Source organism: Mixophyes fleayi, chromosome 3, assembly GCF_038048845.1.
Source record: "Mixophyes fleayi isolate aMixFle1 chromosome 3, aMixFle1.hap1, whole genome shotgun sequence".
NCBI lineage: Eukaryota > Metazoa > Chordata > Amphibia > Anura > Limnodynastidae > Mixophyes > Mixophyes fleayi.
Window position 1 is genome coordinate 259567047 of NC_134404.1, and position 13854 is coordinate 259580900.

A 13854-nucleotide genomic window follows, 5' to 3' on the forward strand; every position below is an offset into this window, starting at 1 on the left:
TCCCTCTGAGCTAATATTAGTAACCTACCACCATCTTATGGATCAGTGTGTACCAATTCAGTTGCTTTAAATTTAAGTCCTGAAGGATCTACCTGATTTTGATTAAAGTACGTCATGGGACACTGTGATTTCATTGGCCAAGGAAAATACCTACGGAGAGGGAAAGGTTTCACAATTTGGTTAAAGCAGGAACTAGTGTGGTTGAATGAGTGTGTGGTAGGTCAGAAGGGTCAAGTAGACAGGTTATGAGGTGAGAGGATGCAAGGAGTTATGCAACTCCATCTTCAGTTATTGGAATGAAAGTGTTGAGGATAAAATTGCATGTACATATAAGGAAACACTGAGTGTAGACCTAAAATCATACACATCAATATCCTTATCACTATATAAGACATGTTTTATTAAAAAATGTTACTATATCATATATTAAATATATTCATATAAAATAATCTGCAGCCTAAATATCATAAAAATCACACATTATTTAATACAGGTCAAATATAGAATCCCAATGATAATTGCTGAACATATATATATATAGTTTCAGTTAGGATTTAAGTTGCATTCATAATCCGTAGTATAAACAGCTGACGAGTACTCTTGACTCTGTAAATCCTTCCTTGGAAATAATATTAAGATTTCTCTTTGTAGTAGCAAAAAGCTCCAGAATGGTATATAATTATATTTCAGTGACTAGCAGATCCTTGTTGTATGAAACAGACCACAGGTAAATCCACAATGGTAAATGTGCTTTTGATTAGTTTACCTATAGTGTTAATAACAAGACACATAGGGGAGTATTATATAGCAGAAAAGTGAACAGAAATGGCGTTAATGTATAGAAAAAAGCAGCCCTAGCTTTACATAGAACCACTAACTTCTCACAACATCAATTAATGGCAGAAAAGTATACCTGAAAGAGAGCTGTCTCTTCCCAGAAAAGAGAGCTCAAATTTCACATGTGGATGCACATGCACCCTAGACATATGTTGCTCAAAAACAAAAGAAAACACAAACATAGGGTAGTAAAGTCAAATACAGAGCAATAATATGGAGGAAAGTTCCACAAAAGGGATAGACCCTTATCCTGATGTGAAAAAATAGATGAAAATCCTCCTCAGTGAGAATAAACACCAACAAATCCCTTAGGAATACTGCTTACGAGAATTAAATGGAGTATGAGCCTGTAGATTGAAAAACAATGTTTTCCTTAAATCATCCACCTCCTGGGACATCCGGGCCCTGTACAAGGCGGAGGACAAACTACTTCAGGACTTATCCACGGAACAAGTGCACCAATACCCAACAAGAGGAATATCACCAAGTATCTACTTCACTCTGAAGAAACACCAATAATTAGCCACTCTGGGACCAATCCACCAAACTAAAAACAGAAAGACAAAGAACCAAAATAGAGGAACATCTGCTGACAACTTCATCACTCTAAAGGATTAAGAACTGTGAGCGGTGGAGAAGGGGGATGATTAAATATAATTATATATAATTTATTTTAAAAATAATGTTTAATTATATTACCAATACCAGGAGAGGAAGTGCAATTACTGAGCATTTTATGTATTAATGCACTTTTTATTACATTGTGTTTTATATTAAGTATATTTTATTTATTTTTTTGTTTATGTGAAGAGGTTTGCAATGCCTCGTAATTAACACAAGCATTTTTGTAATGTTTATTACAGAATATAAAATATAATAGGCTCTTACAATGTCCCAATTGTAAAGCGCTACGGAATCTGCTGGCGCTATATAAATAAATGTTGTTGATGATGATGATCATGTGTAATGGGCAGCACGGTGGCTAAGTGTTTAGCACTTCTGCCTTACAGCTGTGAGAAGTTTGTATGTTTTTCCCGTGTTTGCGTGGGTTTCCTGCGGGTGCTTCGGTTAACTCCCACACTCCCAAAACATACTGGTAGGTTAATTGGCTGCTAACAACTTGACCCTAGTCTGTGTGTGTCTGTATGTGTGTGTGTTAGGGAATTTAGACTGTAAGCTCCAATGGGGCAGGGACTAGGGCAGGGACTAATGTAAGTGAGTTCTCTGTACAGCGCTGCGGAATTAGTGGCACTATATAATTAAATGGTGATGATGATGATGATTATGTTACTTGTGCATTAATACCCTTTTATGTCAATTTTTGTATATTCTATTCTCTGGTGTTTTTTGTGAGCAGATTTCCAATACCTCTTAATCTGCATGAGTGAACCTGTCATGCTTATTACAAAATACAAAAGACAATAGGCTCCGTTTTTAATATATTATTAATATAATATATAATATATTATATAATATAATATAATATATTATTAAGTCCTTATTAATACTCTGTAAAAGGAAGACACGGCTGTGACTATGACCAAGGAACTGCATCTTCTTGTTTTTTGAGTAAGTAGATTTGTTTTATTTTATATGTTACAACTTGAATGACCTCGCTAATACAGCAGCAAAAAATTCCCAACATGCGTACAAAAACATTTTTTAAAAAATATATTTGTTACAACATGCTCTACAAATCCTAATCTATGGCCTTGTGTGTACTAAAGTCTAAAGTGCCTGCAAATCATTTGCATACCTCTGATTTAAAGCAGTGTGCTAGTTTGGATGTTCATCATCATCTGTTACTTACACCTGCCCCTATCTCTTCACCCACTGTGCAATTACCTTGTCCACAAGCTATACCATTTTATAGCTATATATCAGTATTTAACCTCCGTATTATATATTACCACCTACCATCTATTTAAGCTTATTTTACCATACAATTATTCTAATACTTCAATATTTCCCACCAACTACTATTCTTTCCTATTTCACCACCTGCTGCACACTTCCACTCACTATCTATACCTGCCATCCAGATAATACCTTATTCTCCGTTGGGAACAATCTAGTCATTTAATCACCAACTTATATCCATCCTCTGACCGACATCCATCCATTGTACACTCATTTACTCCTCTCATTTTAATATTATTACTACTCCTCTCCTGATCTCTATTCTTTATTTCATGTCCTCGCTACTCTACCTATAGCAACTTTAATTCACTCCCCAAGACAACATTACTATATGCACACTTTACTCTTCTCCATCTCATAACTCTCCACTTCATTTCTACCTTTACTCTCCATGACCATTGCCCATTTCCTTACCTCCTCATTAGTATCTTTGACCTTCACCTCCCCATACAATGATATCTCCACTGCACTTAACAGATACTTTTGTTTCCGCAACCGTCCCAGTTGTCTCCCTTCTTGCAACTCATTTTATTTACAGGCTTCCCCCTTATAACAATCAGACGGACCCCTGGCAGCAGCTGTCACAAGCCAGACCCTCCGGTGCTCTTACAGGGGTCAGACACGCTTCACTTTAGTCTTCAGGTGGCGCCTGGGATCTCCTTCTTTTTTGTGAGCAAGAATGGGCGCCATATTGTTTTTTTCAGGCATGCACAGTAACGCCTAAATATGGATTCTGCCTTCACATCATTGGCTTCTGCCTTCCACGCCCCACTATTGCCTCTTTTATATATATGGCACTTCTGACAGCGAGAGGTTGCCAGTAAAATTAAGTCTCTTATCTGTCAAGTTGGCTCCCTGGCTTCTCCATTCTGCTCCAAATAAATTTCTCTACAGTGTTCTGCCTGCCCTATCCACGCCATTGTGTTGTTGGTTATTTCAAACCATGTCAGTGTGTTCCTGGTTATTTCCATCCGGTCAGTGTGTTCCTGGGTTAATTCCATCCATGCATGTGTGTTCCTGGCTATTTCCATCCATGCCAGTGTGTTCCTGGTAACTTACATCCATGTCAGTGTGTTTCTGGTTACTTCCATCCATGCCAGTGTGTTCCTGGTTATTTCCATCCATGCCAGTGTGTTCCTGGTTATTTCCAGTCATGCCAGTGTGTTGCTGGTTATTTCCATCCATGCGATTGTGTTCCTGGTTATTTCCATCCATGCCAGTGTGTTCCTGGCTATTTCCTTCCATGCCAGTGTGTTCCTGGTTACTTCCATCCATGTCAGTGTGTTCCTGGTTACTTCCATCCATGCCAGTGTGTTCCTGGTTATTTCGATCCATGCCAGTGTGTTCCTGGTTATTTCCATCCATGCCAGTGTGTTCTTGGTTATTTTCATCCATGCCAGTGTGTTCCTGGTTATTTGCATTCATGCCAGTGTGTTCCTGGTTATTTCTATCCATTCCAGTGTGTTCATGGTTATTTCCATCCATGCCAGTGTGTTCCTGGCTATTTCCATCCATGCCAGTGTGTTCCTGGTTACTTCAATCCATGCCAGTGTCTTCCTGGTTATTTCCATCCATGTCAGTGTGTTCCTGGTTATTTCCATCCATGCCAGTGTGTTCCTGGTTATTTCCATCCATCTCAGTGTGTTCCTGGTTATTTCCATCCATGCCAGTGTGCTCCTGGTTATTTCCATCCATGCGATTGTGTTCCTGGTTACTTCCATCCACGTGATTGTGTTCCTGGTTATTAGGTGGAGGACACTGTGTTGTTAGCACGCACACACACACACACACTCAGTACTTTTACCTTTGCAGTCTGGCTGGTCCATTGTGCAATATGATGTAGCACATGCCCTTGTGTTTCTAACTCCCATTGTCCTATAGATTGTAAGCTTTCGAGCAGGGTTCTCTTACCTCTCTGTCTGTATGTATTACCCAGTATTGTCTTATTAATGTTTGTTCCCAATTGTAAAGCGCTACGGAATTTGCTGGCGCTATATAAATAAATGTTGATGATGATGATGATGATTAACCCCTACCACAGATAAATGCATTAGTACATCAGTAACCTCTGATAATGTTTTGACTCTTGGGGGCATATTCAATTAGCTTGGTGGTCCACAATTACGCGCCGGAACGGCCCACGACAGTAATATGCTGTACCCCAATAAGACCGATTTTCCTTCACACCCCATAGTGTTGCGAAGGGAAATTCACGTTATTGCAGTACCATAGAACTCTGAGTAAAGCACAGTGGCCGTGTAGCTGCGGGCCGCCAAGCTAATTGAATATGCCCCTTGATGTTTATATGAGTCATTTAATAAACTTATATATATTTAGGGCATCTTTTTTGAGTGCTGTTTTTCAGGGAAACTGTTTGGTCCAGAAATTCATGTTTGTTAATGGCCATTGGTCCACCTTGAATAAGAGTGGACATAAATGTAGTAATTCTGATTGGTTAAGCAGCGGTAAAGACCCTTGTAAAATTAATTTATATGAGGCTTTAAAGATGCTGTTTGTTATTGAACACTGTTATCTATTTGGCTAATTGTGATTTACTCACTAGTCCTTATAAATTGGTTAATGCTCAGACATATTACTTTATAGACATAGAACGCCTGATACCAGTACATCTCCTTGACAAAGTCCTGTGTGAAGAAACATGTAGGGACATGGCCTGGTGTTCAACTCTTCATTATGAGTGGTCTACAACAGTGTAACCAATAAGTAGGATTCTTCCTGCAGCATCTCGCATTGGTCGTAAACCTGATGTGACTCTCATTGTAAAATAATTGCGTTGTTTATTGTTATCTGAAGAATATCACTTTTATGGTGATTGTAATGTGTGTATTATTTATGGGTGTGGCAGATGCCAGGGCAATGCTACCTCTCCCAGTGCGTAGTGTAAACTGTGAAATTTAATGGAGGTAGCATCATGGAGTGGATGTGTTTCTCATATCTTGGATTGGGCCCCATTGTTGCAGTTGGAATTCTCAACAGTGAATTGTATATTTATATTTTAGACAATTTAGTGTTCTCAACATTTTGGGGAGAGATCTTTTTTTGTTCCATCATGGTAAGATACCATTTCATAAAGGGCGTTGTGGCTAATCTCCCTGCTACTCTAGTGAAAGAATGTCACCAAATTGCAGATCCATTCTACTAATACTGGGTTGAAAGATTCCTCAGACAATTGGAGAGTGTAATTGCTACAAAGAGTGGAGCTACACCAAATTAGTCATAAGTATTTGTACCTTGTGGTGCCTGAATACTTTTGACTACATAGTATTTATATTTATAGCCAAATTGACACTATATAATATCCAGCCTTTGCTTGCTTTAAATGTGAGATATTGTTTAATATAAATATAACAAAAAAACATATCTATTCTTAACATCATAACCTAGAGAAATAAAACCCATATAGGTGTGCTTACTTTAAGAAGGTCTGTTTGTAGCTTTCTCAGAATCACTTCTAGCTGGTTCACTTTGCCTGTGAGTGTAGACGAGGTGCTCTGTCTGGAACAATTACAATAAAGAAAAGAAAACATATAACATATACATTAAAGAAATAAAAAGATAAATACCAAACATTAGAGTTAACATTTACTGACAATTACTGTGCTATATTTGCACTGTCTATACAACTGAAGCACATATACCCTGCAATTAAATATTTTATCTCAGTTTAGTGTAGAAAATTATTAATTAATGAGCTGTATGAGATGTGAAGGCATTTAATATTCCGCAAATGTGTCTACATATGAAAGAAATTGCACTTATATGCTTATTTGTAATGTTTCACAAATATGTTTTACTAAATTTTTTTGCAGAAAGCAACAATCATACATGTTTTTCAAAATTGTTTTTTACATTACCAATATCAGGTATCTGCTATGTACAAGCTCCTGTAAATGTAAGACTGCTAATATAAATATTATTTACAGTAAGTAAATAGATTTTATTCTGGGTTGTGAGCAATGACAAGTGAAATGGGTGATTGAGTGAGACACAGTAAAGGATTTTATTGGCTAAAAAAGTCAGCAATTTTTAAACCTTTTTTTAAACCAATAGAGATTAACAAAAACTGGATTTCTTTGTCCCAACTCTTTAATTTAAAAGGGTGATTTCACTAGCCATGTTTAAAAATCTTAGATATTTCCAACTGATTTCATTGTGCTCATTAATTTAAAAGGAGTTTTCAGTGCACTACATATAAAACCTCCCTTGAAATAGATAGTTGCAATGAAATAAATAGGCACATTGAAATCAATGGTAAAAAAAACCCATCCATAAAGTTTTCCATTATTAGTCAGACATGGTAATTATAGAACAGTTTGACATGTGGACACCCTGCTGGAGCTAAGCAGTATATGACATGTGATTTTTCGCTTGTGTTTGTATCTCCCCAGCAGACTTAATTGTTTTTCACCCATATCAATAGAGATTCAGAAGTCTTTAATTGAAATGCAAATTAATATTACTGGGAACATCCAAGTTCTACGAAAGCAACATACAACTCAAGCAGGGTGTCCAAATGCTACAGTATTCCTCAACTAGCCCATTGGCTGGTAATTGAAGACAGAAAACATTGAGGTTTTCCAATTCATTTTACTGTGGTCATTCATTTCAATAGTGTTAATAGCGCACATGTGGAAATGCAATTGAAATGAAATGGGCCATTCAGAAATAGATGTACTATGTCCAATATCAAAAAAGCTTCCACACAGAAAGGTGCCACATGTAGTAAAGGTAGTCTTGCTGCCAACTCAATTCAATGATCAAATACAAGCATGTCTGATTTGACCAAAATGACCAACCAAAATGCCAATGTGTGTAAATATTCAACTGTATCTATATTTCAACTATATTAAATCATCTACGATAATTTGGATCTATAGTGTAATTTGATTTGTTGTGTTTTGCTTATAGTTTACATATACATGTCAATTCAGATTTCATAAAAAAAACTTTATATAATACCTAAGGCACTAAGAAAATATAAAATCATCAAACTGACAAGAAGATGAATAGTGATGTTGCTAAATACCAACAAATAACAATTCTGAAGCCTCAGGATTTTCCTTTTCAAGTCCTGAAAACATACATTTATTTGCTGCTTGAAATATGTATTTATTTACAACCTGGTTATGGTTCAGTGATAAAACTATGGCTAGGCTATGCAAACAGTATGTTTGTACATTAATGGGCTGTCACATAAAATTAAATAATTTAACCATACATAAGACAAATATAACCTGCTGGTGTGATGCATCCTTTTGGTCGGGGAAATGTTACATTATTTAAATGTCAGGAATATTAAAAAAATACACATTAATTTAGTTTATGTTGAAAATATATTTCTAAACAAATATTGGATGAAGAATTTATGTGTTATTTTAAACTGTTTTTGGTTTAAAAAAGGTCACTAAACCTAAAATGAAAGTTCATGCAATATAAAAAGTATAATTAATCTTAAATCTTATTTTACAAAAAATAAAAAATAAAATAAAAAATGGGATAGATGCAATAACATTAATTTACTCAGAAAGTTTGAAACAATTATATATATAAATGCATGTTCTGTATTACTGCTTTTATTTGGTCAACATAGATCACAGATCATGGACACTTGGTGTACATCTTGTTTTATTACATTTTTCTATGTAAGGGTATATGGTACGTGGTACAGTGACCCTATCTACTAAATGCAAGCACCCAATCATTAGGAAGTTCAAGGACTGGCAACTGTGATTTGGGGGGACCCATGTTGTGAATCGTCCTAAAATCATTGGAGCAGCCTTGGCTATATAATTGGCATGGTGTCTGTGGACTTCTCGTTTATTACACATTGACACTAGAGAAATAGAGCATTTTATACTAGCCATTACCACACCAGGCTGGGTAGAAATTTTCCTTGTGATATTTAGGGTTGTGGTCAGTTATAATTGACCCAACATTATTTGTTTTGCTCCTTTTTACTAAAAGCAATCAGCCAGTGATTGAAGGGAACACAGTTTTGAAACACAACAAAATTATGGCAGGACAATCAGATTGAAAGGCACCCACGAAACAGTGAACCAGGACAGATGAAGTTGCCACTTGGGGGAGTTCTATATTGCTTCTCTTGCTACAGGTGGTGCTAGGGTGAATAATAGGAGCACCTGCAATTCTTTAGTGACAATTGTAGCATGGTTTACCCTCTATTGTTACTAGCCCTGTCTATTAAAAACAATGTCCCTGACGTATTCTGAGTGCATGCCCTGTTTAGTATTACACACATTTAGGCTTTGCACACTCTGAAATTCATCAAGGCACGGATCTCAAGAGACGTGTGCTTTTGAAATCTGCTCTGAATTAAAGTCAACTGTTATTAACATAGAAAGAAATGATCAAACAGTTAAAAAATGTGTTTTTTTAAATGGAATACATTTATTAGTATGTTGTTAATGTCTACTGAGCAAAAAATACATTTTTACAGTTGCTCGTGATTGCAAATACATTTTATAGCATGCATACAAAACTGTCAACACTACTGATCAGGACTTAGACTAGCCCTTTAGCTGAAGCAAGAGATACAGCAGAAAAACAAATAACTTTGAGATGGCCAGAGCTGGATTCAGACGTGGCAGAGTGCGCTTGAGTTTGGTACGCCTCTACTGTAAGTTCACTATGGCAAGAATCAGCAGACAGGTCTGCGTTCACAGCCGTATCTCCAGGTACTGGGTATGCACAGAGTGATTTTGTGTACGTAATGCTCAAATTTGGCAGATACATGCCTTGATGAATCAGGCTCAATGAGCCCAGCTCTGACCAGACTGGGATCTGGTAATTTGTATTATGGGAAATTCCATGTTCCAGGTTTACAAACTGTTCAGCCAGAACAGGTGTAGCTATGAAGCACATCTATGTTTTTTAAAGCTGGAGTTTGTTGCCTTTAGATTGGGAGTTTGGGGATAATGACATTTTAGAATCCTTTAGCTTTAGCTTTGGCTGCTATGGTTAAGGATGGTCCAGTGTTACACAGGATGACTATGGTGGCATTATAACTGTTCATTGTTTTGGGGCTTTAATAATAACTTAAATGACCTTAAAAATGTAATTGATTCAGTTGGTTTGTCTTTAGTATAGATGGGAATTATGTCTTTTTTTCCTGCACACTTAGGTGTGCCCTTTGGGGGTGGGTTCGCATTGCCCATATCACCTCACCAAGCTTGAAACACGTGTTCTACTAATGTGGCCTTTCCACAAACCCAGGTCTAAACAAGAGAGGTCACCAGTACTCCACAAAGCAATGGTATGGGTTGGGATAGGGCTGTGTTATGTCCTATAAAACTTTACTTTCAGCCAGCAAGGAAAGCGTTATTATCGTTAGCACACGTAATGTTCTTTGCTGATTTTCTCCTGCTCTGGTTGGTAAGCTAATAAATACTCACCCAACAAAATCTGCTCCGTAATGCTTATGCTCACCACACTGGACAGTATCAGGAATTATTTAGGTACTGGACCCACCCATTTGCTGTCTGGAGCCTAAAGCTGAGAGGGCTTCAGACTCCAGACATCAATTATAGTTGTTTAGCTCGTAGAAACATACAAAACTTCAAAGTGCTCCCCTGCATAACTCAAACTCCTTTGTGGACATACTGGGCCTGATACATCTTCAGACATTTGTGTGAAATTGGTCTAAGCATGCTTGGAAATGGATTTCTGTGTGTATTCTGGACTGCATTCTGTCTGAGTGCGTATGGCAAGTACCGTATAGCCAGATGTACTTATACCCATATTTAAATGGAAACGTTTCTTGAGATCCACTTGTACTTGTATACGGGCATGCGTGCAATTTACATCTGATTTTAAAAAGTGCAATTTGCGTTCACATTGAGTTTGAAGATGAATTAGGCCCGCTATGTTCTCTTATGGAACATCTCACTTCTCCCTGAGCTTTGAAATACAGATGATCGTAACACTGATAGCCAATAAAAAGTTAAATTTCTGGATAAAAAATAGTGATCAAAACATTAAGACATTTCCAAATATTGTCTAAATTGTTGCATTAGTCAGTGAACGTGAAGAAGGCTTTATCGCTGCTCCATATATACCTCCATACTGGGATAAATCAGTTAAATTGCTGACTGCACAGAGTTGGAAATCAAACACTCTTCCCTGTATGAGGAAAAAAATTGCCAGGACACAATACTGTTGTCTGATGGAAATATGCTATGTTAATCTTCCCTCCATCCCAAACTTATAGACAAAATATTTGTAGACCTCTGAGCTACACTATATAGCTCTCTGTGATTGGCAAGCCCCATACTATTATTTGACAGAAATACCTGTAAACTATTACTTTATGGAAATACTTGTAAACTGATTCTTTCCGCATATTTGTTTTTTGTTCCTATTGTTTTACAATATAAATCAATAAAATTAATTAGTAAAAAAAAAACACTTTAGTACCTTAAACAACAGTTGAAATTTATTTTAATACTGTAAGTGCTGTAAAGATAAATTTGCATAGTACACCACAAGCAGGTTTACAATTTTTTTCTCTGCACACACTATGAGTGTCATTTATAAAACACACTCACAGGATCACCACAATACCACAACTTCGCATTTTATTATAACTTGGTGAACGCCACCCAAAACTAATTAGTTTGGTACTCCTGCTGCTAGAGCCCTAATTTTTTTGGGTTTAAGATGAAAGTGCAATTGGTTCCTACACTGTAAGGCAGATTCAATTGTACAAATTGTCCTGGAACGGCCGCAAGACACTCCTCAACATTTTTTGGGTGTGAAATATCCGCACCCTACAGAGACGTATAAACGGTAAGAATACGCAGCCACAATGTTCCTTGGAACATCGCGGCTAATTGATTCTGCCACACTGAGTCCTGACAACTTGCTGAAGTTGAAATTCCTTTTTGTCATTAAGATATATTTTTATTAATTGTTAGTTTACTGCTGTTATCTTTTTCATGTCATAATAAAAGCGTGCTACTTTTTTCTTCATGTATATGTTTATTTTGTAATATATTCTCTTTGATGAAAATCCAATAAAATACATATACAACATAACATAAATATGTATGTATCTTCTTATGAATGTCAATATAAATTCAACAATTATGCAAATAGGAGTATGTGCTATAAGTATAATTGCATATATCACACTGCAAATTATGTCAATTTGACATAAATAATATAAAGTAATTGGCACAACACTAAGAAGCTAATATTTATTTATATACATATGATGTTGGTAACATAAGATCATCGTAGTGTGGAGAAATATGCATTGACTGCAAAAAAAATGCCTCAATATAAAAGTATAAGCTTGCATTAAGAAAGTATATTACAAACATTTCTCTCTCCTGTTAAAAAGAAAAATATACCAGTAATAGCTTAGGGCAAACAAAGTGCCAGTAATGGCTTAGGCAATGTATCAGCAATAACTTATACACAAAACATGGCAAAAGAAAAAATGTTGAGTTATTAAATGTGATATATTGACAGCACATTTCAATGCATTTTCACAATTTTCCAAAAGCATCTTTTAAAATAAATGTTTATCTAATCGTCCAGTAGTTTGTCTTGTTTGTTACATTATTTGAATATGAATTATTGATGGTTACATGTAGATTCAGTTTAAAATATTGAAGTCTGATTTACCTACCCAGCAGAATCACCAAAATCTTTGTCATTTACAGAGTTGGAGCACAGAGATAATTCTTGAGATCCTTTAAAACCATCTTCACATTGAATATCATTCAAAGTGCAAAATGATTCCACTCCTTGATCTGTAATAAAAAACAACAAAAAAAACAAAGAAACAACATTATGATATGAATGACCAAACCTTTAACAAGCCATGCAAAACAAGCGCCAAAAATATTTCAGAGCAGCATATGCAATGGCGATCCTGAAAATATCAAGATAACAGTTGTGATCACATACAGGCTCAAGATCTTCCTTTGTGAGTCAGGATCTGAAAGAAACTGTGAAGTTAGTCTATGAAGAACAGAACCTTATGATCTACATCTGAATGGGTGGGGTACATGTTAACGATGGTGAATATTGCGACACAGTACATACCTACAAAATAATTACGATTTCAAGAATGGCGATAATCGGCAAATGCAGACTTAAGATAAAAAAGACTCAGTACATCACCGACACTGGTGCAATGTATTCCGATTGAAGTAAAAGCCGGCACTTGCATCTGACGTCAGTCAGCATGGGGCACGTGATATTTCTGAATTTAAAGCGGCAATGCCACCAGTCACGCGTGTATAATGTAAAAGCCTTCATTCTAATTGTAATTCTAACCTTAACCTTATCCCTAACCCTAATCCTATCCCTGACCCTTAAATTAGATTGTAAATGCGGCGACTGGTGACATTGCCACTTTAAATTCAGGAATATCACTGTCCCCATGCTGACTGACTTCAAATGCAAGTGCCTCCTTTTACTTCAATCGGAATACACTGCATTTACTATAGAGGTTTGAACGATATTACAATCAAAAATCATTATCCTTTGCACCTAAGCATGGAATTGTTGATCGTGTCAGAGGAGCCACCATCTTCACCAAATTAGATTTAAGAGGGGCTTACAATTTAATTTGAATTCATGCAGGGGGCAAATGGAAGACCGCTTTTAACACTAGTGATGGGCACTACGACTACATAGTCATGCCATCATGCCATTCGGATTTAGTAATGCCCCAGGGGTATTCCAGCATTATGTCAACAAAATTTTCTGTGACCTCCTCTACAAAACAGTTGTCATCTTCCTGGACGACATTCTTATATTCTACAATAATTTGGAATCACATCGTGCCCATGTCAAGGAGGTTCTTTCTTTTGTAAACTGGAGAAATGCACCTTTGAAGTGCCATCCATCTCATTTTTAGGTTATATTATTTCTGGTACTGACTTACAGACCAACCCAGAGAAGCTCAATAAGATTCTCAACTGGCCTATTCCAACCACTCTCAAGGCAGTCCAACGATTTCTTGGTTTCATGAACTAATACAGAAAATTCATTGAAAATGTCTCCACTCATGTGGCTCCTATCACAGCCCTTACCAAAAGGGGG

At 36.6% G+C, this 13854-nt stretch overlaps 1 protein-coding gene across 4 annotated transcripts in view; it reads right to left on the reverse strand.

Annotated features, from left to right (window-relative positions):
• The window catches only part of SIPA1L2 (signal induced proliferation associated 1 like 2), a 364597-nt gene that overhangs the window by 2224 nt on the left and 348519 nt on the right, over positions 1-13854 (reverse strand). For all 4 annotated transcript variants that reach the window (XM_075203505.1, XM_075203506.1, XM_075203503.1 and 1 more), the window contains 2 exons: positions 12431-12554; positions 6192-6273 (listed from right to left, as the gene is read on the reverse strand). In XM_075203505.1, coding sequence (XP_075059606.1) covers positions 6192-6273; positions 12431-12554 — 206 coding nt within the window. The remainder of the gene's footprint in view (positions 1-6191; positions 6274-12430; positions 12555-13854) is intronic.